The 27356-nt window shown below is 45.5% G+C and overlaps 1 protein-coding gene across 2 annotated transcripts in view; it reads left to right on the top strand.

The window, feature by feature from the left end:
- Window positions 1-27356, top strand: part of FER (FER tyrosine kinase) — a 612331-nt gene that overhangs the window by 90575 nt on the left and 494400 nt on the right. For both annotated transcript variants that reach the window (XM_029572126.1, XM_029572135.1), the window contains exon 4: window positions 23573-23746. In XM_029572126.1, the coding sequence (XP_029427986.1) occupies window positions 23573-23746 (174 nt within the window). The remainder of the gene's footprint in view (window positions 1-23572; window positions 23747-27356) is intronic.

Here is a 27356-nt window from a genome sequence, read left to right as displayed (position 1 = left end):
TCTAATAAAGAACCAAATAAACTGGACACAAGTATCAGAAAATTACTTTTTCTATGAAGTAAGGAAAACCATTTACTTATGCAAATTTATGCAGGTTTGCCACATAATTGCCACAGAATTCAACAACACTTGCCATAGAATCTTGAAAAATCTGCCGCAGGAAACCAGAGGCCCCGGTAATCATAATGCAATCAAATTGGATATAATCTTTTGTGGGAGGATAAACATGACAAGTAATATTTAACTTTTTAAAAAGAAGACTATGATAAAATAAATTAGAAGGAAACTAAAAAGAACAGTTTTGAAGGTACAAAGTCTGTATAAGGTGAGGAGATTGCTTAAAAATACCATCCTGGAAAAGCAGATGAAATATATTTATTCCAAAAGTTAATAATGATGAAAATAAGACTAAATGTCATCTGCATGGCTAAATATTGCTGTGAAAGAAGCATTTAAAGCCAAAAAAGACATTCTTTAAAAGCAATTTGAAAACAAGACCTAATGAAGAAGCATAAAGAAGCATAAATACTTGCAAATGAGATATAAAATATTAATAAGGCAGGCCATTAGAGAATTAGAGGAGAGACTTGCCAAAGAGGCAAATGTTAATAATATACGTTTTTTCAAATAGATCAAAATCAAAAAACGTTTGAAAGAGTTTTTCGGACTGTTAGATGACAGTGCGCACGTCGCGCGCCCAAGTACTGTGCACACAAGCGATGTGCATAGCCACGCGCTTACTGTGCTGGGCGCATAACTTCGAGCTGTGCACACAACAACGTGCACATCTTGAGCGAGCACCAAATCTACATGCACAACTTCGATGCACCGGAGCGCTAACTGTATTTAATGTGCACAAGCCATGGCACCACCAGAAAAGAAGCTCAAGGCTCAGGGCCTTTGCCCAGCATGCCACATTAGAGCTGCACAGCATGAGGAGGCCACGGCCCTGTAATATACAGTGCGAGGAGGCCCTAGGGGATCCAGCCCATGGCCCTCCCCAGCTGGTGCCGGGTTCCAGCCTCTCGAACAGTACGCCAGACCTAGCATCTCCCAGCGGGACCCTCCCTCAAACGGGGTTCCCTAGGGACACGGCGCCTCTGAGTTTAGACCCAGCATCTATCTCCTGGGTGGAATTCTTCAAAGGTCTGCATACCTTTGTCCACACGCAACCGGAGCCTCCGATAATATGGCCACAAGGTCCACCAGAGGACCTCAACATCCCGGGACCCTCTATGCCCAGGGACGTGATTCCAGCGCCCAGAAGCCCCACCTTCGGGGACATGGACAACTGAGATGAGGATTCAGAACCCCTAGAGGAAGGGGGAACTCTCTCCGGGGACGGAGCCCCACCGAACCATGAGACACTTCTTCACCAAGGACGAGCTTCCAGACCTGGTCACACACAGCTTGAAAGAGCTTGCTATCCCGGGCACAAGTGCCTCGGGGGAACCTAAGATGAATCCCCCTACTAGAGGGGCTCCGTCAGACCTCCCGTCATTTCCCACTATTACAAGCCATCCAGCAGCTGCTTGACTTGGAATGGGATGCCCCGGAGACTATGTTCAAAGGGGGGCGTGCTCTGGCAGCCATGTATCCTCTGGGCCCAGCTGCCAAAGATCTCCTGGCATGTCCGAAAGTGGATGCCATGGTCTGCGCGGTTTCGAAGTGCATTACTATCCCAGTGAAAGGAGGAGCAGCACTCAAGGATGCTCAAGACAGACGTCTGGAATCCATCCTCAAACAGTCCTTTGAGGTCTCCGCTATGTCTCTATAGATCAAGGCCTGCTGTGCCGTGGTGACATGCGCTTGCTTATCACAGACCAGGAACAACCCTCCTGGGGAAGCCCTGGAACCAGCAGTATCATTCCTCACGGATGCCGCTTCTGATCTGGTGCGCACCGCAGCTAAAGGAGTGTCATCAGCCGTGGCAGCCAGAAGACAACTCTGGCTCCAAAGCTGGTCGGCCGACGCATCTTCCAAAACGAGACTCACAAGGATGCCCTTCAAGGGAACCCTCCCGTTCGGAAACGAACTAGAGAAACGAGCCAACAAATGGGGCGAATCCCCACTGCTGCGGCTACCGGAAGACAGGAATAAGAGAAACCAGCGACCCTTCCCCCGAACTTCTAGGAGCAGAGGATCACAGCGCTTCAACCTATACAGAAGCACATATCAAGCGACCCACCCCGCAGGCCGGAACCAGTCCTTTCGGAACAAGCACAACAAAAGGGGAGCCAGCTTGGGCCCAGGCCCCAGCTGCACCCCACAATGAAATTCATCCGACCCGTCCAAAGGAAGAAGCCTTAGGGGGCAGGCTTGCCCTATTCTACCAAAGATGGGTCGAGATAACTTCAGGCAAGTGGGTCCCAGCCATCATTCGAGAGGGATTTGACCTGGATTTCCACCACCCCCCTCTGGGCAAGTTTGTGGAATCCCCCTGCCACGACCCCACCAAGAGAATGGCAGTGGAAGCTACACTGACCAGATTGCTAGCCTTAGAGAATATAACACCGGTGCCCACACAACAAATAAATACTGGGCATTATTCCATCTAATTTATCGTTCCCAAGAAAGAAGGAATGTTTAGGCCCATCCTGGACCTCAAGTCGATCAACTACCACTTGAAGATTACCCTATGCTCGGTAATAAGAGCGATACAACCGGGAGAGTTCCTTACATCCCTGGACATGTCAGAAGCCTACCTACACATTCCGATTCGTCAAGAGCATTAGTGTTTTCTACGCTTCATGACCCTGGACCGTCACTACCAGTTCCGGGCACTACCATTCTGGTTAGACACAGCACCCCGGACATTCACCAAGATCATGGTGGTGGTGGTAGTGGCAGCAACACTGAGGAAGGAAGGAATCCTCATACACCCTTATCTAGATGATTGGCTGATCAGGGCGAAATCCCCAGAGGAAAGCCACCAGGCGACCAACAGAGTCAAAACTCTACTGGAGAGCCTCGGGTGGGTGGTCAACACAAACAAGAGCAGTCTGCAGCCGTCCCAATCTCTAGAATACTTGGGAGTCTGGTTCAACACCAAACAAGACAAGGTCATCCTGACACTGTCAAGGAGATTGAAATTGATGACCCAGTTGCGAACCCTGTTGAGTGGCCTCTTGGCATCCACACAGGAAATAGTGCCATGGGCAAGAGCCCACATGAGACCCCTACAATGCTCACTACTATCACTATGGAATCCACTGTCTCAGAACTATACCGTATGCCTTCAGCTCCCGGACAAAGTTCGGACCCAACTACGATGGTGGCTACAAGAAGGCCATCTGAGCCAGGGAGTGAGACTATCATCATCATCCTGGATCCTGCTCACCACGGACGCCAGCCTAGGAGGATGGGGAGCACACTGCCAGGAGCTAACTGCTCAGGGGCAATGGAACAAAGAAGAGTCGGGGTGGAACATCAATCGCCTAGAGGCCCGGGCAGTCAGACTAGCCTGCCTACAGTTCGGTCACAGACTCTGAGACAAGTCAGTCAGAGTAATGTCAGACAACGCCACAACAGTGGCCTACATCAACCGTCAGGGAGGAACCAGAAGCCAACAGGTGTCGTCTCTGGAAATAGACCCCCTAATGTCATGGGCGGAATCGAACCTTCAAGAGATCTCTGCCGTCCACATAGCGGAAAAAGACAACGTCACTGCGGATTACCTCAGCAGAGAATGGAGGCTGTTGACCACAGCATTCCGATTGATAGTAAACCGTTGGGGAACACCATCCATGGACCTCCTGGCAAACCAGTCCAATGCCCAAGTGCCTAGCTTCTTCAGCCGCAGGCGGGAACCCCAGTCCCAGGGAATCGATACCCTGGTACAGACTTGGCTACAGGAGACTCTGAATTACGCCTTCCCGCTGTGGCCCCTATTGGGTACAATCTTAGGAATTGTGGGCTGCATATTTGGGGGTCACAGGTTATTTTCATACCTGTTCCTGTAACAGGTTGCCTGAGCCTGTTTGGGGTTTCAGTGTTGAGCTGATTTGTATGCTGCCTTGACAGTGATCAGGTTTGAACACTTTGGGGAGCAACTGGGTGCAGTTGTCCCCGTACGGCTCCTTGCTGGGCAGTGGCGGGAGTCGTGGGAGTTTATGCTATTCAGGAAGATACAGGGCGGGTGGCCTGGTGCTGATCATCTTGCTGGCTGGTGGTGGATGTTCACTGGGAGTTGCTTAAGTTTGGGCCTGGTGGGCTCGGGCACATTTGTGGTTCATGTAATAAAGCTGCAGCCTATTGATTCCACTTTGTCTGTGTGTTCATTGTTTCGTTCTTTGTAAGAGGGCGAATGTGGAGGGAGGGAAGTATATGACCTGGCTACCCATATTATATTCTTAAGGCGTTTAGAAATGGAGTGGCTACAGAATTGGTCTATTCCAGACCAATAATATTGGAGTTTTGTACTGTCTTAACAGAGAGCAATGGGATCCCATCCCTTGTGATGGGAAGCCATTATGGTGTGACACTCTGACAAGATAACTCTAAAAACCATTTTCATAGTGGGAAAGAAAGGCTTTCTTGCTGACAAAGTAAATTTTTTTTTAAATTCTTTATTAATTTTTATATAATACAAACAGAAAAGTTTACAAGTATATTCCTATATCTCATCTCCTTAATAGATAAAGATAAAATTCATTTCCATATTATTCAAAGTAAAATAAGCTACTTTTACTGTTAACAATGTCATAAGGAAATGAAAGGATCTAAGGATTACTGGAACAAGACATTATATAGAAGAAAACAAATACAAGAAAATAAGGAGGAAACCAGCCCATTATCCTTTTTTATCACCTGAACTGGTTAAGTAGTACTGGTCTCACCCTTACGACTATCCAAAAAACTCCATAATTGTTAGGGTTCATAAAAATATATCTATTAATGTCTATTTTCATCATGCATTTACATGGGTATCTGATGTTTATATGAGCGCCTAATGATCTAGCCTCCTGACATATTCCCACAAAGTTTCCTGCGAGTTTGCGTGTCTTTTATTATATCTGGATATATCCAGACTTTTTGTCCATAGTACAACTTATTTCAATTTTGAAGAAACAGTCTCAAAACTAAGTCCCTATCTGTAGGGAAAACAAAAGATGCAAAGTAAATTGTCATTTACTAGGTCTCCGTTGGTGGTGTCTTATGTAAGTCATGGCAAACAGATTTGATGAGTGGGGTATTCTGGTAGTAGATCTATTTTCAGCTGTTACGAGCCAGACGGTATCAGTCTTCTGTAACATGAGGCCTTCAGAAGGCAGGCTAGCAATAGCTGCTTTTACCATTCAGCGAATAAAGCACTCTTAACCATTCCTTCAGTAAAGACAGCAAAACTAACACAGATGAGAGAGAGGGCTCTATCCTTAGCAGGCCCCACCCTCTGGAACGCAATGCCGGTAGAGATCAGATTACAAAACGATCTCAAAACCTTTAAGAAAAGTTTATAAACATGGCTTTTTAAACAAGCATACGATAAAGAGACCGGAGAATAGAAAAAAATATGGGAATAGACAGAAGAGCATCAACAAACTGCACTACTCTCAGATTGTGCAACGCTATATCACCACAAAGATAGTTGTATTATCCCAGGACAAGCAGGATGCTAGTCCTCACATATGGGTGACATCAGTAATGGAGCCCTATACGGAAAACCTTCTATCAAAGTTTCTATGAAACATTTGACTGGCACCAGAGTGCCCACTGAGCATGCCCAGCATGCCATGATATTCCCTGCCACAGGGGTCTCCCTTCAGTCTTCTTTTTTCCGCGGAGCCGTTAGCCTCGCGGTTAATCTGGAGTCCTGTGGTGATTTTTCACTACTCACAAAACTTTAGAAAAAGTTAGGAAAAACTCTTCACCGCAAGGGTCTCCCTTCCGTTCCATCGTGGTAAGTTTTTCCCCGTGATTTTCTTTGGTTCCATACCATTTTTCAAGCCATAGCCATCAACGGCTGTCCGGCAAAAATGGCCTCTGATTTAAAAAAATGCCTGAATTGTGCGCAAAATATGTCCATTACGGACCTGCACCAGGAATGTGTGCTTTGCCTCGGCGAAAAACACGACGTCAAGTTCTGCAATTTATTCGCTGAGATGACATCGAAAGGACGTCGGCTCCAGATGGAGAAAATGGAGCATCTCTTCAAAATTCAACTGCTCCCAACAACATCGACGTCAGCCCAGTCATCGCCTTCTGGATCGATACGGCAAGTAGTTCTTAAGACGACTTCCAGGTGAGGCCAGAGATGCTTCTACTCCCTCCCCCTCGCCATCGTCGAAGGCGTCCACTTCCGGCAGTGAAAGGCAAAAGGAAAAGCATCGGCATTGATGCCAGCACGCCATCGAACCGGTGCCCGCTGAGCCATCGACAGTCGGCCTCCTCCACTAAGAAAGCTCGGATGAGCGCGGAGGCTCCGAGGCCTACGGTACCAGGGCGATCCCCACCGATACCGGTGCAGGGCACCATACCTCCTCAGGGCTCTGAGGAAGTATTGGTATTGCCATCACCTCCTCCCCCCATAGTTGCTCTGATACCATCAGCTATGCGGGCGGAACTTGATGGATATATCCGACAAGCGCTCCTCGATGCAGTACCATTCCAGCCATCGACACCGATGTCGCCATCGACACCAGCTCCGATGCCTTCGGATCCATCACCATCGATGCCGATACCTCCATCGATTCCGCCACCGATGCCCTCGGTGCCGCGCCCGATGCCTGCATCGATTTCACTGATGACTCCATCGATGCCATCCTCAGAATTTGCGATTCTTCAACTACTGATGCATAAACTGGACTCATTACTCGATGCCATATCGAAGAAACCAAAAGACATAGAGGATGAACCTATTCCAGGACCCTCAGGAGTTCCTAGGCCTCATCAGCCTCGGTCCCCTTTACTTCCACCAATGCCAAAGGGGGAACACCGTTGGTACCTACTAGGCCACAACCACTGAGGTCCCCAAGAGATACAGGAACGGATACGATACAGATTTCTCTTCAGAAGAGGACATACTGTCTGAACCATCACCTCCTGAGGACCGTAGGAAGTCTCCTCCGGAAGACATCTTTTTCAAACTTTGTTAAGGACATGGCGGAAACTATTTCTTCCACAACAAAGTGTAACACTCTAGAGAGGGAAATAGTCTTATAGCTATTTATCACCAACACATGTCAAAGACTAGACTAGAGACAATATCATAGGCATTTGCTCACGGTAAACCTTTAATCCGCTGTCTCTCGCCCGCAATGGGCCGCAGGCAGTAGTCAGCCTGTGAGCTCAAAGGTTTTTAATCATCTATTGTCTCATGTCTACCCGACCAACACTCCAAAAATTATTTTTAAAAATTTTTTTATGTGAAACATTAAAGTGCTAATTATTAAAGCATTAAAGTGCAAATTATTAAAGCATCTTTTTTTTATCTTTTCTTATCACTAAACCGGCTGGTAACCCACAGTTATTAATCAAAGAATACTTAGCCACAAAATAGTCAATCAATCATTGGGAATAATTCAGTTGAATAATTTGCAAACTTGCATTCACCAATTACTATTGCTTGATGTGACCTGTTAGCAGAATTTGTGGTTTAGACTGTTTGTCTTACCAAGTTTGTGGCATACTGCCCAAATTCCACCCATCTAGGGCCCCAATTCTTTTTATTTCCAGGCTTATGTTCCATATTTATTTATGGTTTAAAAAAGAGAGAAGAAGCAGAAAGAACTTATTTCACATCGTAACATAGTAATGACAGCAGTTAAAGGTCAAATGATCCATCTAGTCTTCCCAGCAATTTGCTTATGGTAGTAACTGCCATTCCATGCGAGGTACCGCCATGTGTTCTATTAAGGGTAGCAATTGCCGATTCGTGCAGTTTACTCCCATGCAGAAATATTATACCATCCCTTTCTTTAAGCCTTTAGGGATCCGCAGTGTTTGTCCCATGCCCTTTTGAATTCATTAACTGTTCTCACCACCTCTTCTGGAAGAGCATTCCAGACATCCACAATGCTCTCTGTGAAGAAATATTCCTGATATTGGTTCTTAGTAATCTCCCGTGGAGTTTCATATCATGACCCCTAGTTCTACTGTTTTTCCTTTCCAGCAGAAAAGGTTTGAAGTTTGTGCATCAAATCCTGTCAGTTATCTGAAAGTCTGTATCATACTTCCCCTGTACTACCTCTCCTCAAGGGTATATATATTTAGATCCTTCAGACTCTTCTCGTATGTCTTCTGAAACAGACCCCACATCATTTTGGTTGTCTTCCTCTGGACTGTTTCCATCCTGTCTATTCTTTTTGAGATACGGTCTCCAGACCTGAACACAGCACTCCAAGTGAAGCCTTATCAAGGATCTGTACAAAGGAATTACACTTCCCCTTTCCTGCTAGTTATACCTCTTTCTATACAGCCCATCATCTTTCTGGCTTTTCCTGTCACCTTATTACATCGCTTCACTGCCTACAGATCGCCAGACCCAATCGCTCCACGGTCCTTCTCCTGATCTATGCACGATAGTCTTTCGCCCCCATCACATACGGCTTTTTTGGATTTCTGCACCCCAGGTGCAAGACTCTGCATTTCTTTGCATTGAATTGCAGCTGCCAAATCTTTGACCACTCCAAGTTTTTTCTTAAATCACTTTTCATTCTCTCTACTCCTTCAGGGGTATCACTCTGTTGCAGATTTTAGTTTCATCGCAAAAAGGCAAACTTTTCCTTTTAACTCTTCTGCAGTGTTGCTTACAAAGATATTGATCAGAACCAGTCCCAAATCCGATTCATGAGGTATTCCACTTAACACCATTCTCTCATATACGGGCTGATACAATAAAAGTCGCGGGAGAGCCAGCGAGCGCCCTCTCTCCCGATGCGCGCACAGGCCAGTGTCCTGGGCGCGCGATTCAGTATCGGCCCATATGCAAATTAGGGCCCGCGGTAAAAGGAGGCGCTAGGGACACTAGTGTGTCCGTAACGCCGCCTTTTTGACAGAAGCGGCGGCTGTCAGCGGGTTTGACAGTGGTTTGACAGCCTATGCTTAGTTTAAGAACATAAGAACATAAGAAAATGCCATACTGGGTCAGACCAAGGGTCCATCAAGCCCAGCATCCTGTTTCCAACAGTGGCCAATCCAGGCCATAAGAACCTGGCAAGTACCCAAAAACTAAGTCTGTTCCATGTAACCATTACTAATGGCAGTGGCTATTCTCTAAGTGAACTTAATAGCTGGTAATGGACTTCTCCTCCAAGAACTTATCCAATCCTTTTTTAAACAGTTATACTAACTGCACTAACCACATTCTCTGGCAACAAATTCCAGAGTTTAATTGTTCGTTGAGTAAAAAAGAACTTTCTCCGATTAGTTTTAAATGTGCCCCATGCTAACTTCATGGAGTGCCCCCTAGTCTTTCTACTATCCGAAAGAGTAAATAACCGATTCACATCTACCCGTTCTAGACCTCTCATGATTTTAAACACCTCTATCATATCCCCCCTCAGTCGTCTCTTCTCCAAGCTGAAAAGTCCTAACCTCTTTAGTCTTTCCTCATAGAGGAGTTGTTCCATTCCCCTTATCATTTTGGTAGCCCTTCTCTGTACCTTCTCCATCGCAATTATATCTTTTTTGAGATGCGGCAACCAGAATTGTACACAGTATTCAAGGTGCAGTCTCACCATGGAGCGATACAGAGGCATTATGACATTTTCCGTTTTGTTCACCATTCCTTTTCTAATAATTCCCAACATTGTTTGCTTTTTTGACTGCCACAGCACACTGCACCGACGATTTCAATGTGTTATCCACTGCCATAACTCTATACCCACATTTAATTATTTTCAACTGTTACAATGTTTCATTTATTAATTGTTTAATTAATTGTTATCTTGTTACAATGTAAAATAGGGCAGTTCTCGCCCTATTCAACCTGTTATCTGGAAACCGATGTGATATCTCGATCGAATGTCGGTATACAAAAGAAATAAATAAAATAAAAATAAATATGACACCTAGATCTCTTTCTTGGGTTGTAGCACCTAATATGGAACCAAACATTGTGTAATTATAGCATGGGTTATTTTTCCCTATATGCATCACCTTGCACTTATCCACATTAAATTTCATCTGCCATTTGGATGCCCAATTTTCCAGTCTCACAAGGTCTTCCTGCAATTTATCACAATCTGCTTGTGATTTAACTACTCTGAACAATTTTGTGTCATCTGCAAATTTGATTATCTCACTCGTCGTATTTCTTTCCAGATCATTTATAAATATATTGAACAGTAAGGGTCCCAATACAGATCCCTGAGGCACTCCATTGTCCACTACCTTCCACTGAGAAAATTGCCCATTTAATCCTACTCTCTGTTTTCTGTCTTTTAGTTTTACCGGTGTCTGTTCTCAAACCCGCTCACAGCCATGGGTTCAGAAAACGGATGCCGGCAAAATTGAGCATCTGTCTTCCGGGCTGCGGGCAGATTTTTAATTTTTTTTAATTTTTGGGGCCTTTGACTTAATATCACTATCACTATGATATTAAGTCGGAGGGTGTACAGAAAAGCAGTTTTTTTCTGCTTTTCTGTACACTTTCCCGGTTCCGGCCGAAATTAATTCATGCGGCTTCGCTACACATTTTACTTTCTGTATCGCGCAGGAATGACTAATAAGCCCATCAACATGCATTTGCATGTTGCGGGCGCTATTAGTTTCGGGGGAGTTGGCCACGTGTTTTCCATGCGCTGTTACCCCTTACTGTATAAGGGGTAAAAATAGCGCGTCGAAAACCCATGGCCAAACGGGGGTTAACAGTGCGCTCAGCCTGAGCGCACTTTATTGCATCGGCCCAATAGTGGGTTCCATTTCCCATTATACATTGTTTCCTGTCAGTTAACCAGTTAGTAATCCACTCTGCCACCTTGGAGCCCACTCCCAAGCTTCTCACTTTATTCGTAAGCCTCCTGTGCGGGGCTCTATGGTAAGCTTTGCTGAAATCCAGGTGCTTTTCCTTGATCCAGTTCTCTTGTCACCCAATCAAACAAGTCAATCAAATTTGTTTGGCGGGACCTTCCCTTGGTGAATCCAAGCTGCCTCGGATCCAGCAACCCACTGGATTGTAGATAGTTCACTATCCTTTCCTTCAGCAGAGTCTCTATTAAGTTTCCCACCACTGAGGTGAGACTAGCCGGCCTGTAGTTTTCTAGCTTCCTCTCTGCTACCACTGTAAACCACATGTTTCTGGGTTTCTGAATCTTCTATGGTAGTGGAGGAAAGATTCCTGAAAACTATAAAGTGGGTGAGGCTTCCTTGGTGGTTGCTAAGTACTTTTTTATTGTAGGCACCACAGTTGTTACATTGAATAATAGTAATTTTTTTCATTTGATTTGATAGAAAACACCTTTAACCTGATAATCAGCAAATTATCTTGTTACCAATCACTTCAATTATGTACCCCAGCAAAACTATATTAGAAGAACAAGCTCTGGGGTGGATGAGTTGTGGGGTAGGAAGGGAGAGCTTTTAACAGTTGAGGCTATCGGTGAACAAAATATTCCTTGACATGGCCCTTATTGTGAGTTTATCTAATCCATTGAAAATTAGGTTTTATTTTTCCATAATTTTACCAAACAAAAGGAGCCAACATTGCACATTTTTTTTCCTGAAGTTAAATCTGCCCCTTCCAAAAACCAAAGGCACACAATAATGCAATTGTACCCAACTCCTGTACTTGACTCTAAAATAATTTAAACATCAAAAAGTTCACACTGAAGTTTTGGAAGCCTTGTGAATCCAGGAATACCTGTTGACAAGACTTAACAAATTACAGAGAGACAAAAATATGTTTTACGTGTTCTAATTCATTTGCATTTGTATAGCATATGTCGTTTTTCCCTTTTTATTTGATTATCATTAACTGGTTCATGATAGCGGGTTGCATCTGTACTCTTCTAATTATCAGATACGTGTTTACTTGTCAAAGTTGTTCTCTGTGAACCACAGGACTACTGTCCAATCAACTCTCCTGCCTTCCTATTTGAATGAGTTCTTGCTTGACTTTTATTAGAAAACTTGGAATAGTCATCTCTGCCAGAATGAGACTGAATCACATGACCCACCTGTGTGGGTTGTAAGCAGTTAACCTGAATCTTGAACTGCTGATTTCCTTATGAACTCGAATGAGCAAAGAAATGTAAATGAAATTGCTTCAGAGTTGTACTGATTGCCTACTTTTTCCTTTTTTTCTTCATTTGATACTCTTCTTTTTCTTTGTCATGCTTTCTCTACCTTTTCTCTCCTTTTGCCAGATCATAACGGGCACATCTGATTCTCTGTGGCTTTTCTACCTCTATAGTAACTTAAAGGGAGATTCAGAGAACAGCAAAGTTTCTAGATTCACTTAAATTATTTTCTACAGCTTCTCTGATCAAGAAATTGGAGCCTGTAATTGGCAGGATTGTGAACTGAGCAATTATATTATAAATGCTTGACAAATATCAATAAAAGATTACTACTTTGGGACAAAAATAAGATTTGTGGTGGAAATGCCAGCTGGAACCATGTATTAAATAAAGAATGTAAGAGAGAATGACTTTTTGCTGTCAAACATTTTGTTTCACTGCTATTTCTTAACAATAAGTTCTTTCCAGTCCTAATGGAACCTATTTTCCAGGACGCAAGTGCATGCCAAAAAAACCCCCCAACAACCCTACCCCGGCAGAAACTTAGTCTCCTCTGATATATCCGGAAATTTTGGTTTGGATAGGAAACAAACACCAAAGTTATTATGGACATGAAGAGACCTATATCTCTTAAGCCTTCATTTCCTTTAGAAGATAGGCTAAAAAAACAATTCTTGACACAGAAACTACCATGGTCACTGTATTCACAAATTGTAATTTTCTTTAAATTATCATCATTCTTCCCAAATGGATACTGCTGCAAAGTCCAGCCATGAGAAGTAAAAAGAATTATGTTCACTGTGAGGAGTTAAAGTATCTTTTTGAAATGAACAGCATGTACCAAAAAATAGACAAAATGTGTTAAATGTTATATTTAGAGAAGTCTAGTTCCTGTAAGTTCATGCTGTGTATAGGGGAAATGATGATTATTCAGCAAGAAGGCTTCCTGTAATAAAATGTGTTGAGCTGGTTTCTGGACTGCCAAATGTGGATGCACTTGAGATATGGCATTCAAGAATGAGGAGTTATGAGAATTTGTATCCAAAGCTCGGTTTTTCCTTTTCATACTCCTGTGACATTCTTTGACATTCTCTTCTGATGCTCTGTAGTTCTCAAGTCTTCTCTGTGGTATAGTTTTAGTAGCATCTTAAATACTACAGTCCATTAATTAATGCAGGGCTTTGTCATGAACAGCATGGCATGGCAAACACAAAGAAAACAGTAGCACGACTGTTTATTTTTTTCATTTGTTTTGCATTCTAACCCATGGACAATATATTGAGTAAATATTGTGCATGTCTATCTGTTTATAACTTGATATGAAAATGTTCGCCTGTTTTGAAAATGCAGTCATGTAATATTCTTAGTGCTGCTGCTTTTCTCTGTTAAAGATGAGCCATTTTTTTTTTGACTACAGATTTAAATATAACATGAAAGTAGTAGTTTTATTCTTAAAATGTGTACTGCTTAGGTTATTTGCAAATGTAAATAAACAGAGGTGGAAAAATATTAGGCAATCCCTTTGCACTGCTGGATAAATTTTAGGAGCCAGGCAGGGTTGCTGAACTCTGGTCCTTGAGTGCCACAAAGATCTTTTCAGGACAGCAGAATTATGCACATATTCTTGGATCGTAAATCAAATTTATGCTAGTGTGTATCAAATATTCATTGCGGAAATCCTGAAAACTAGTTCTGCCTGTGACAGTTGAGGTCTCAGTTTGCCATCTCTCGACTAGAAAGACACTGACTTTCTCTCCCCAACATTCCTTCAGTCTCCTCCCATCTCTTCCCGTGATGCTTCTCATTATCTCCAACCTGTTATATGCTACTGTCTTTCCTCCTCTCGTATTTTATCACCATATGATCCCCTCAGTATTGAAACTGGGTGGCTGGCAGCATGGGGATTGCATGAGATCCATGTGCTTGGGGTCCTGCAGCTTCCCCTTTTCCCCTCAAACATTTCCTGTTTAGAGAGGAAGCAGCTGTATGGACTCGTACTGTGTGTCTGAAGCTGCTGATCCCTTTCCTTCATTGGCCTGGCAGAATTTGGAACTCAGGAGGAAAGCCGCAATGGGAAGTGTTTTCTTTGGTAGCTGTCCAGACTCTTCTCCTTCCTGTCTTCTCACTGGTTCAAAGTAGGGTGGAGAAATACTGATGAACTGCTTCATTTTGAGATCTGAGCACCAGGATTGACATTTTAGGCATCCATGTGACTGGGTTCCTGGGAAATAAACTCTTACCATGCAGGGAAGGTTTCAGTCTGTGACAAGTAGGCTCTATACTAGTAACTTCAGGTCTCTTTTTTTTTTTTTTTTTTTTAACCCCCTCAAAGGCATTGTTGGAATTGCCACCTATTGAAAGGTTGTGTTCTTTATACAGTTAGTTTAATTGTGTGTTTATTTTAACTGAAACCTCAAAAATACTGCTCACAAAATACAAGTGGTCATCTTGCATTGCAAGTGTACCCATCTCTGCCCCATGACCTGCTTCCACTGCCTTCACCTGCTCTTTCATGTTAGCTGATTTTCGCTTGATCTTGGTCTCAACTGTGCAAGACACTGCTTTCAGAAATTATGCTGATTGAAACAATTCAGTGGATTTATGATTGAACCTGTATATACTCAGTTTCTGTAGCAGCCCCAATTTCTTATTTTCTAGGAAAGGAAGCATGTTTTGGAGGAAGAGCGGTTGCTGTGGTAACTGTAATCGTGTTCTGGCTCAGTCTTGCACTATGTAAATGTTGTAGCTCAGTGGTTCCCAACCTTTGGTCCGTGGACCCCTAGGGGGTTCACCAGACCATAACAGGGGATCTGTGAGCTGTGGGAGAAGATGGAAAAGCCTGAACCAAGAAGAAGCCCGATAGTTTGCCGCTGTAACCCATCTTGCAGCTATGGTATAGCAGGTTTCCTATTCATTCTGAGTACATTTTTTACAGAATTTTGAATTATCCAATATTCCTGGTGGTGGAGAGAGTTTGTGTTACTGTTACTGAGGTGACAACTGAATTTGAATATTATTTTTCTGTAGTAAGGGGAAATGTTCTTGTTCTGCTCTGCATCCTTTGTTGGGGGAGTTTCTGTAGAAAGTGAAGTGCAAGTTTTACCGTATTTTTCGCTCCATAAGACGCACCTGACCATAAGACGCACCTAGGATTCAGAGGGGGAAAATTTAAAAAAAAAAAATTGTGCTAAACCGGCTCTGCGTCTGGGCGTCTTATGGAGCAAATTAGGGGAGTGCATAGGTTTTTTTTTTCTCCCCATTTTGTTTTCGGGTCTGGGGAGGGCCATTTCGGTCCACTCCCCAGATCAGAATATTTTTCTTTCTGTGGGAACCCCCAAAACCCCCCCATCCCAACCCTTTAAATTAACAACCTCCACCCCCCTGACCCCCCCAAGACCTGCCGAATTAATTTCCTGCAACCCCCCACCCTCCTGACCCCCCCCAAGACCTGCCGAATTAATTTCCTGCAACCCCCCACCCTCCTGACCCCCCCAAGACCTGCCAAACGTCCCTGGTGGTCCAGCGGGGGTCCAGGAGCGGTCCGGGAACGATCTCCTGGGCGTGAGCCGTCGGCTGCCAGTAAACAAATGGCGCCGACGGCCCTATGCCCTCACTATGTCACTGAGACCGACCGCTGCTATTGGTCGGTCTCAGTGACATAGTGAGGGCATAGGGCCGTCAGCGCCATTTTGTTTACTGGCAGCCGACGGCCCTATGCCCTCACTATGTCACTGAGACCGATCGCTGCTATTGGTCGGTCTCAGTGACATAGTGAGGGCATAGGGCCGTCAGCTGCCAGTAAACAAAATGGCGCCGACGGCCCTATGCCCTCACTATGTCACTGAGACCGACCAATAGCAGCGGTCGGTCTCAGTGACATAGTGAGGGCATAGGGCCGTCAGCGCCATTTTGTTTACTGGCAGCCGATGGCCCACGCCCAGGAGATCATTCCCGGACCCCCGCTGGACCACCAGGGACGTTTGGCAGGTCTTGGGGGGGTCAGGAGGGTGGGGGGTTGCAGGAAATTAATTTGTCAGGTCTTGGGGGGGGGGGGGGGTGTAGGAAATTAAATCGGCAGGTCTTGGGGGGGTCGGGGGGGGGTTTGTTAGATTTTTGTTTGGTTTTTTTTTTATATTCGCTCCATAAGACGCACATACATTTTCCCCCCACCTTTGGGGGAAAAAAAGTGCGTCTTATGGAGCGAAAAATACGGTATATTGGGATTTGTCCCACTCCTATATGGAAGAATTTTAGACTGATGCTCTTGAATAATTTTAGTGGTAATTTTACTAGATGGTTAAAACTGTTCAGGTGTTTTTGTTACTTAGAAGGTTCTTCTTTCTAGAGATGCAGCTGACATGCATGTCCAGCACCTTGCAATAATAGTGCAAATTGTTTATAACAGTACCTCTTATTTTATGAGCGGGGGTGTCCTGTCTCTGCAGATATGGAATTTGGTGACAGGCAGGTGTGGAGAGAGCCATTGCACATCTGCCAAAATCAAACTAACTAGGGTGGTTCCCTGTCATATAGGTGATTTTCTTTAAAAATAATAGTTATAATTTAAAAAAACTACCATGATTGGGGGGGGGGGGGGTTTGAGAGGGAAATGTTTACCAAGCCTCTCTCCACATCTCCCTTTTAGTGATGAGCCTGACTCAAACATCTTTCCCTTTCCTCACCAGTGTCTCGCTCTGTCTTTGCTCCTCAGTCCACACCAACCAGTCTCCCTCTCACTCCACCAGTTCATCCCCACAAGTGTCTCTCTCACCTCCACCAGTTCAGCCCTGCTAGTTGCTCTCTCTCTCACCCTCCACCAGGCCAGCCCCACCAGTTGCTTTCTCTCTCTCTCTCTCTCGCACTCCACCAGGCCAGCCCCGCCAGTTGCGCTCCCTCTCTTCTCACGCTCCAGCAGGCTAGCCCCGCTAGTTGTGCTCTCTCTCACCCTCCACCAGGCCAGCCCCGCTAGTTGTGCGCTCTCTCTCACCCTCCACCAGGCCAGCCCCGCTAGTTGTGCGCTCTCTCTCACCCTCCACCAGGCCAGCACCGCTAGTTGTGCGCTCTCTCTCACCCTCCACCAGGCCAGCCCTGCTAGTTGCTTGCTCTCTCTCTCACCCTCCACCAGGCCAGCCCCGCTAATTGCTCGCTCTCTCTCTCTCACCCTCCACCAGGCCAGCCCCGCTAATTGCTCGCTCTCTCTCTCTCACCCTCCACTAGGCCAGCCCTGCCAGTCGATCTCTCTCTCTCTCCCTCTCTCCCTCTCTATCTCTCATACTCTCTACCAGGCCAGCCCCGCTAGTTGTGCTCTCTCTCCTCTCTCTCTCACCCTCCACCTGGCCAGTCCCGCCAGTCGCTTGCTCTCTCTCTCTCTCTCACCCTCCACCAGGCCAGCCCCACCAGTTGCTTTTTCTCTCTCTCACCCTCCACCAGGCCAGCCCCTCTAGTTGTGCTCTCTCTCTCTCACCCTCCACTAGGCCAGCCATGCTAGTTGTACTCTCTCTCTCACCCTCCACTAGGCCAGCCCCGCTAGTTGTGCTCTCTCTCTCTCTCACCCTCCACCAGGCCAGCCCCTCTAGTTGTGCTCTCTCTCTCTCACCCTCCACTAGGCCAGCCATGCTAGTTGTACTCTCTCTCTCACCCTCTACCAGGCCAGCCCTGCCAGTTGTGCTCTCTCTCTCTCTCACCCTCCACCAGGCCAGCCCCACCAGTTGCTTTTTCTCTCTCTCACCCTCCACCAGGCCAGCCCTGCCAGTTGCGCTCCCTCTCTCTTCTCACACTCCAGCAGGCCAGCCCCACTGGTTGTGCTCTCTCTCTCTCTCACTCTCCACCAGGCCAGCCCCGCTAGTTGTGCTCTCTCTCTCTCTCACCCTCCACCAGGCCAGCCCCTCTAGTTGTGCTCTCTCTCTCTCACCCTCCACTAGGCCAGCCATGCTAGTTGTACTCTCTCTCTCACCCTCTACCAGGCCAGCCCTGCCAGTTGTGCTCTCTCTCTCTCTCAACCTCCACCAGGCCAGCCCCGCTAGTTGCTCGCTCTCTCTCTCTCTCTCTCTCTCTCTCTCTCTCTCAACCTCCACCAGGCCAGCCCCGCTAGTTGTGCTCTCTCTCTCTGACCCTCCACCAGGCCAGCCCCGCTAGTTGTGCTCGCTCGCTCTCTCTCTCACCCTCCACCAGGCCAGCCCCGCTAGTTGTGCTCTCTCTCCCTCCTTCCCTCCCTCCACCAGGCTAGCCCCGCCAGTTGCTTGCTCTCTCTTTCTCACCCTCCACTAGGCCTGCCCCACCAGTTGCTTGCTCTCTCTCTCTCACCCTCCACCAGGCCTGCCCCACCAGTTGCTCGCTCTCTCTCTCTCACCCTTCACCAGGCCAGCCCTGCCAGTTGTGTGCTCGCTCTCTCTCGCTCCACCAGGCCAGGCCCGCTAGTTGTGCGCTCTCTCTCTCTCACCCACCCACCCTCCACCAGGCCAGCCCTGCTAGTTGTGCTCTCTCTCTCTGACCCTCCACCAGGCCAGCCCCGCTAATTGTGCTCTCTCTCTCCCTCCCTCCCTCCACCAGGCCAGCCCTGCCAGTTGTGTGCTCTCTCTCTCTCTCTCGCTCCACCAGGCCAGCCCCGCTGGTTGTGCTCTCTCTCTCTCTCTCCCTCCCTCCACAAGGCTAGCCCTGCCAGTTGCTTGCTCTCTCTTTCTCACCCTTCACCAGGCCAGCCCTGCCAGTTGTGTGCTCTCTCTCTCTCTCGCTCAACCGGGCCAGCCCTGCTAGTTGTGCGCTCTCTCTCTCTCACCCTCCACCAGGCCAGCCCTGCTAGTTGTGCGCGCGCTCTCTCTCTCTTTCACCCTCCACCAGGCCAGCCCCGCTAATTATGCTCTCTCTTTCTCACCCTTCACCCTGCCAGCCCTGCCAGTTGTGTGCTCTCTCTCTCTCGCTCCACCAGGCCAGCCCCGCTAGTTGTGTGCTCTCTCTCTCTCTCTCCCTCTCTCTCTCACCCTCCATCAGGCCAGCCCCGCTAGTTGTGCGCTCTCTCTCTCTCCCTCCACCAGGCCAGCCCCGCTAGTTGTGCGCTCTCTCTCTCTCACCCTCCACCAGGCCAGCCCTGCTAGTTGTGCGCTCTCTCTCTCTCACCCTCCACCAGGCCAGTCCCGCTAGTTGCTTTCTCTCTCTCTCACCCTCCACCAGGCCAGCCCTGCCAGTTGCTCTCTCTCTCTCTTTCTCCACCAGGCCAGCCCTGCCAGTTGCTCGCTCTCTCTCACCCTCCACCAGGCCAGCCCTGCCAGTTGCTTGCTTGCTCTCTCTCTCTCTTTCACCCTCCACCAGGCCAGCTCCGCCAGTCAATCCATATCCAAACATATCAAGCTGTGTGGCTGCCTGTAATTACACTACATGTTACCGAATATGAGGGCATTCTTGCACATTTATGGCTGTGCTTTGCAATTATATATATTCAGTTTATATCCATAAGCATAATTGAATAAGTTTTATATATTAGTCTGGTGTGTATATAATTATTTCTTTGTTATTACATTAATAATGTTTCTATGTACGGCACATAACTGCAAGTATATATGAAAGAGAAGCATGTGGGGGTCTGCAAAAATTTTGGAGTTTGAAAAGGGGTCCACACTTCTAAAAAGGTTAGGAACATCTTTTATAGCTAGTTTTATCCCTGAGAGCAAGACACTGCTGGGATACAAATTGAGTGGCGAGGTATATTTATTTTTTTCTGAGGACTTTAATGATGACAGTCCTCACATATGGGGTAACATCATTCGATGGAGCCCAGTCTAGAACTTTTATGTCACAGTTTCTATAACTTTCTTTGTCTCATTGGACATGCACATCATATCACTGTATCCTATGTCCATGTGGAGGCCTCTTGAGTCTCTTCTTTTCCATGGAGCCTACTGTTCGTGGTTTGCCTTATGATCTTGCTTTTCAATTGTGTTGCATAAATTGGTTGCAGAATCATTTATGGCTGAGGGTTTCTGTAAATAGTTGGCCCAATATAACTTTGATCCAGTGGGTCCTTGTTATCATGAGAAGAAGTTCCTAATTTAAATCTATTGAGCAAATTGGCCCTTGTACCAAAAATGGGATTACTCACAATATCAGGAGCTTATTCAAAAGGAGCTCTCTTTCCTCTTAGAGACCAGAGCTGTCAAACCAGTTCTACCAGGGGAAATAGGATGGGGATTTTACCCAAATATTTCTTGACTCTCAAGAAAACAAGTGGACTCCATCCCATCCTAGACCTAAGGGTCTTGAACAAATTTATCAAAAGAGAAAAGTTCAAGAGGCTTTCTCTGGTCTCTTTAATTTCCTTTCTTCAAAAAGGGGGCTGGCTGTGCTCTCTTATTCTCAAGGCCTAGTCTCAGCCCCACATGCCTTCCTGTGGTGGCAGCACACTTATAGAAGCTGGGGTGCAAGTGTATCCCTGCTTGAACGATGTGCTGGTCAAGTGCACATCACAGGTGGGTGCCCCAAAATTGATGCACAAATCCATCCAGATGTTGTAGTTACTAGGGTTCATTTTCATTTACCCAAATTACCACAATGAGTGTGTCATCTCAATTGGAATTTATCACACCTTTGCTAGATACTACTCAGGCAAAAGCCTTCCTTCCACAACAGAGGGCTATCACCTTGATATCTACCATGGAACGGAGTCAAATGAATCAGCAGACATCAACATGGAACATGTTGATGTGTTGAGCCATATGACATCCACAGTACATATCACTCCTTTTGGCACGTCTCCACATGAGAAGAGCCCAATGAGCTCTCTGTTCTTGTGGTGGGACAATTCCAATCTGAGCAGAGGTATACCCTTCAAAATCTCTCCAGTTCAAACTGTCTTACCACGGATGCATCCAACCTAGGATTGGGAGGTTTATGTAGTGGGGTTCTGTAGCCAGGGTCTTTAGTCTCTTCAAGGAAAGCTTTGTAAGATAAACTTCCTAGAGCTAAGGGCAATCAGTACATGCCAATTGCTTTCAGAGATCAGCTGGCCAATAGAGTGGTCTTAGTTCAAACAGACAATCAAGTTGCGATGTATTTCATCAATAAGCAGGAAGGCACAGAATTGTACCTCCTGTATCAGGAAGCTCTTTGTGGTACTGACAACTAATGAAAGCTCCCTTTGAGCCACTGTGCTCCTGTGGCCTGAAGTATCTGACCTGGATGGTCGTGTTTTTGGTGGTGGTCACTTCAGTACATAGGATCAGTGAGCTCCAGATTTTATCATGATAGGATGGATGCACACAACTACCCTAAGTTCTTGCCTAAGGTGGTGTTGGAATTGCATCTTAACCAGTCAATTGCTCTTCCAATATTCTTTCCCAGGCTATGTGTCTGCCAAGGTGAGCAAGTACTGCACAGTTTGGATTGCAAAAGAGACTTGGTGGTTTACATGGAACAGACTGAAGTTCCTATAAAGTCTACCTAGCTTTTTGTTTCTTTTGATACTAATAAACTAGGGATAGTCATTTCCAAACAGACTTTACTTAATTGGCTAGCAGATTACATTTCTTCTGTTATGCCATTGTTGACCTGGTTCTGGTGAGTCATGTCAAAACACGCTCTGTCTGAGCCATTCCAGTGTCTGTGGCTCACTTGTGATTGGTTCCCATGGAGAAGCTGCAATGTGGCGTGCTCTCCACACATTCACAACACAATACTATTTGGATAGGGATACTGACACAACAGTAGGTCTGGCCATTTGGTCCTGTGGAATTTGTTTAAGGTGTGGAACCCATCTCCTTTCCCTCCTAGGGAATGAACTGTTTCAGGCTGCCCCTGATAGGTTAGGTATAAAATGAAGAAAAGGCTTATTTCCAACAAAAATACTATTATGTGCCTATTGGCACTTGTTTCCCCTCTTTTTTGTTCAGGACAGTCTGTAGTTAAGGATTGCCATCCTGCTTGTCCTTTGAGAAAGTAGAGTTGCTTATTTATAAAAGGTGTCCTTTGAGGACAGCAGGATATCAGTCCTCTTGAAACCTTCCTGTTTCCCCTTGAAGTAGGTTTTTCCAAGAATAAAGTTGACTGAGGAGCCCCTGCATGGACATGTGGTTTTATGCTAGCCTGCATACGCTCAGTAGGTCAAAGTTCTAGAAACTTTGACATAAAAGTTCTGGGCCGAGCTCTATCAGATGATGTCACTAAGCTGGTGATGAGACATTCTGCTGCCCTTGGAGAATACCTGTTATAGGTAAGCAGCTCTCCTTTTGTGCATAAACCGTGTTTTATGTGTGCTATACATTTTTTGTCCGCACGTCTTTAGGTTAGTGTTGTATTGCCTTAGCTTTCTGCAGTGGGAGTTAACTCAGTTTCTACTGCTGGAGTAAAGAAAATGTGAGGTGAAAATAGCTCACATGGTTTCTTCATGCTTTATTTCATTTGGTGGAGAGAGCTAAGAATCATGGAGGGAAGAGGAGGTTACAAAGAATGGAAAATGGCTGAGAGGCAGCAAGAAAGAAGAGGGACATATTGCATAGGAGAGAAAGCAAAGGTGAGAAGGAGACTAGAGAGCACAGCTGGAAAGAGGAGGAACAAGAACAAAGGAAAAGGGACTGGAGAGAATTTTAGGTCCTGTCCCACTTGGGGGAGGAAAAGATGAGGCTTCATATGGAGAGATAGAGGAAGATGAGAGAAGATACAGAGGGAAGAGGAAAGGAAAAGAAATAGATACTGGTAAGGAGTGCAGGAGTGAGGTAGGAAAAAATGTTGAGAGAAGACTGGCATTTCTCAGTGTTTTCTGATGCACATGATGGTGCAAAAGAATCACAGCTTTTTCATCTTACATACAATGGGGGCCATCTAAAAGATGGATCTCTTAATGTTTGCTTCTCTTTACCTTGTTTGTGGGCCTATTTGCATGTAAGATGAAAACACTGTGGTTTCTGGCACATGTACAGAAAATATTGATTGAATTTCTTTCTCCCTCCCATCGCCCTAACATACAGACATATATATATGTAATATACTGTTAATTCACATGTTAATAAAGATGTTCTTTGACTGGTGCAGTTGGACCTGAAACTTCATGCCCTGGTTTATACGTTTTAATAATTGCCATACAACATTCACTTGTGAAGTGATTATATCTTCTGAGCTGTTATGATTGTAAAGTAATTTGAGATTTTGTTCTGGTTGTAAGGTGCTTTGTTTAACTTGTTAATATTTTCGAGTTTGATTTGTGAATGCACTAGTATCCTTTTATTTTTCTTGAGCATTTGAATTTAAAAAGTTACCTGGTGCATGGATAATATTTATCAATTTATCTATTGAACTCTCCATGTACCCAGTAACACTTTAAAAGTTCACATAATTTTCAAATATTTTTATGCATACTTGCCATGAAAATGCCTTGAAAAGTATATCATTTGAATTTTTTTCCCCCCCAGTCCTGGCTGCATATGGTACAGCAGACAGAACAACTTAGCCGGATCATGAAGACTCATGCAGAGGACCTTAACTCTGGACCACTACACAGGCTTACCATGATGATCAAAGATAAGCAGCAAGTAAAGAAGAGCTATGCAAGTATTCATCAGCAGATCGAGGCAGAGATGTGTAAGGTACATTGTTCAATCATGATTTTTTTCCCCCTTTATTTTCTCTTCTCCTGGAAGCAGAGTAATGGAAAAGTTCAATCACTTTAGTGTGTTCTCTTTTTTTCCCATTTTATACAGAGAAAATGTAAGGCAGTATACACACAATTCATGCCTGCTGTCCATTTGCCTTTGGCAGGAGTAATAGTTTCTTATTGGAAAAGAGAGCTTGTATATTTGCTTGTTTGACATATTTATAACATAACCTCACTACAGAAACTGTGTGGCCATATCTTGAGCCTGCATTCTATATTCAGTCACAGTAGAATACAAATTCTTGTCCTTTAAAAAGATTTTTTTCCTGTTCTTAAATCTGAAGATTGCGGTTTAAGAATAATTATCAACTTCTGTTTGTGAGTTTTTTTTTTATTGCTGGACAACTGCATTATACTTTGGAACACTGGTGATTAGTGTTTTCCTTTATAAGTTATCCTAAGACAGGCACAGTGATTCCAAAACAGGGCTGTTGAGTTTTCTGCTTGTGGCTTAAGTAATAATCATTTTTCAAGAGTCAGTTTTATGGGATTTAATAAGATTTTTAATACAATTTTTTTTTCAGTTTAGGTATATGATTGTAAAATGTACTAGATGTTTGACTTCCTTTAGTGTATTGTAATATCTTCTATGCTACTTGTTTAAATGTGATTCTAGCTATAGTATAAATGTCCTTGTTTCGTAGCTCATGTTTTCACACTCATTAGATTATCGACGGAAAATAAGCAGACTGAATTAACCAGGCTGCGTTGGGTGGCGCCATCCAGTGGTGCATGTTGCTGAATCTTCTCTCTTAAGTACACAGAGCTTTGATGCTCTGCACATGCACGGCAGTTCCCACGTGATTGACTGATGTAGAGTCTCTTCAGTTCTATTTTTTTTCTGTGCCAAGGCACGGTCATGTAGAGAACCTTCTCCTTTTTTTTTTTTTCTCCTTAGCTAATTCACTTTTCACTAATCACAATCCCCAAAACAGCACTTTTCAGTGCTTATCATGTAGAAGAAGCCCCCGGGCCAATGTGGGCATATTGGGGTAGATTTTCAGAGCCCTGCTCGCCTAAATCCGCCCAAAACCGGGCGGATTTAGGCGAGCAGGGCCCTGCGCGCCGGGAAGCCTATTTTACATAGGCCTCCCGGCGCGCGCAGAGCCCCGGGACTCGCGTAAGTCCCGGGGTTCTCGGAGGGGGGCGTGTCGGGGGCGTGTCGGGGGGCAGGCCCGGTCGTCGCGGCGTTCCGGGGGCGTGTCGGCAGCGTTTTGGGGGCGGGTACGGGGCGTGGCTACGGCCCGGGGGCGTGGCCGCGCCCTCCGTACCCGCCCCCAGGTCGCGGCCCGGCACGCAGCAGGCCCGCTGGCGCGCGGGGATTTACGTCTCCCTCCGGGAGGCGTAAATCCCCCGACAAAGGTAAGGGGGGGGTGTAGACAGGGCCGGGCGGGTGGGTTAGGTAGGGGAAGGGAGGGGAAGGTGAGGGGAGGGCAAAGGAAAGTTCCCTCCAAGGCCGCTCCGATTTCGGAGCGGCCTTGGAGGGAACGGGGGGAGGCAGCGCGGCTCGGCGCACGCAGGCTATACAAAATCGATAGCCTTGCGCGCGCCGATCCAGGATTTTAGTGGATACGCGCGGCTCCGCGCGTATCTACTAAAATCCAGCGTACTTTTGCTTGAGTCTGATGCGCAAGCAAAAGTAGGCTGATCGCGCTTCTTTTAAAATCTACCCCATTATGTTCGTCACAGAAGGACATAATTATTGTTATATTTGTCTGGGCCCAGACATTGACTAGGCTGCATGCTGGGACTATGGCCGCATGTCGCCATGAGCTCAAAGTCTGAGAGCCCAGAAGATTGCCCAGCTGCAAGAGGAGGAAGGGGCATGCATTGTCCATAGCCCAGAAATGCACACCAGCTCCAGAAACACTGATGAACCAAGGCTCATCGAAGAAAAAGAAATCTCAGGACAAAGTGTCACCTCAAACTGACGTCCTAATTGACATGGAACTTGTGCTGCACACCTTTTGTAACAAACCATGGTCCTCACCATCAAAACCACAATCAGTGATTTCATCTGGCTCCTCTCAAAGTGATATGAGGGTATATTCTAACCTGTCCTTGGATTCACTTTGCAAACAAAGGGAGTCTCATCTTCAAGAAGAACTGTTCCCGAGGGACAGAATTCTATGGGGAAAAACCCTTGGAATTCACACCATGTTGATTTCCGATTTTGGATATTGAACTAGCAGCTATTCTGCCACCTAGGGCAGTAGACACCCAGAAACTTCTCCGCCTCACCAAACAACTCCAGTAGACAAAAGACCCCATCAAAGCTCTGTGTACTTAGAGAGAATGCTCCACATCTTGCGCTGTCGGATGATGTCACCCAGGACAGCATGGCTAATTCATCCTGTTATCTACGGAAAACATTATTTATGCGCTTAGCTACATTCTGCTTCTATTTGTACATGCTTGACCATACTTGTTCAGGTCAGTAGCACTCGAAAGTAATTTATCATTGAAAAATATTTGATGGCCCTCTCTGTAATGCTGCCGCCTGTGTGTGGCTAGGAAATGCAAGGCAGAAGAACTGGTGCGAAGAAGTGACTGGGGCTCCTACTGTAGGAGTGGAAAACTATGCTGGTGTAATGACCTTCATTTATTTCAAGGAGAATCATGATCCTTTGTGAACAATACAGATCCTGCATTGATATGAATTTAGACATGTTTGCAGAAGATGGAAGATTTTTGACTTCAATAAAGAAAGTGGAGAGAACCACACTAAGGCAGGAAACACAAAAGTGCCTCTGGAGAACATGGAGGATGGGGATAATGGGAATGAAAATGAACAGAGAGATGTCAAGAAATGAAAAAGCAATATCTGGAAGGCAGTGTTTACAAATGCTTCTGGTGTTGGTAATAATGCAGACCTAGAAATCCAAATGGCAGAGGCAGGTTTGGGTATGGTTTCTGTAACAGATATGACACAATGAATGTTGAGAATGTGATATAGTGTTCAGTTCTGATCTGTTCAGGAAGAATAGGATAGGATAGGTAGAAAAGAGGGAGGAATGGTATTTTACATAAAGAATAACAGAAGCAATTTAATGCAGGAAATGAGGATGCACTGGATTATTTTAAATAGGGGAAATGAAACTTCATAAGAATGGCTATACTTGGTCAGACTGAGGGTTCATCAAGCCTAATATCCTGTTTCAAACAATGCCCAATCCAGGTCACAAGTACCTGGCAAGATTCCAAACAGTAAATAGATCCCATTCTGCTATCATGCAGTGTAAGTACTGGCTATTCCCTAAGGGGTAGATTTTAATAGAAGCACGCGGGTGTATATGTGTGGGCGCTACCCGGCGCGCACACATGTACATCCGCTTTTATAACTTGCGTGCGCAAGTTATAAAATCGAGGGTCAGCGCGTGCAAGGGGGTGCACAATTGTGTACCTTCTGTGCGCCGAGCCGCGTTGCCTTCCCCTGTTCCCCCCCCCCCCACTCCACCTTCCCTGCCCTTCCCCTACCTCACCCACCCTTTCCCCACCTACCTTTTTCTTTTTTTTTCGTTTTGTTACATAACTTACTTTAG

This window comes from Rhinatrema bivittatum, chromosome 1 (genome assembly GCF_901001135.1).
Source record: "Rhinatrema bivittatum chromosome 1, aRhiBiv1.1, whole genome shotgun sequence".
In the NCBI taxonomy this organism is placed as follows: domain Eukaryota; kingdom Metazoa; phylum Chordata; class Amphibia; order Gymnophiona; family Rhinatrematidae; genus Rhinatrema; species Rhinatrema bivittatum.
The sequence above is the reverse complement of the archived record's forward strand: the minus strand, read 5'-3'. Positions and strand labels throughout refer to the sequence as shown.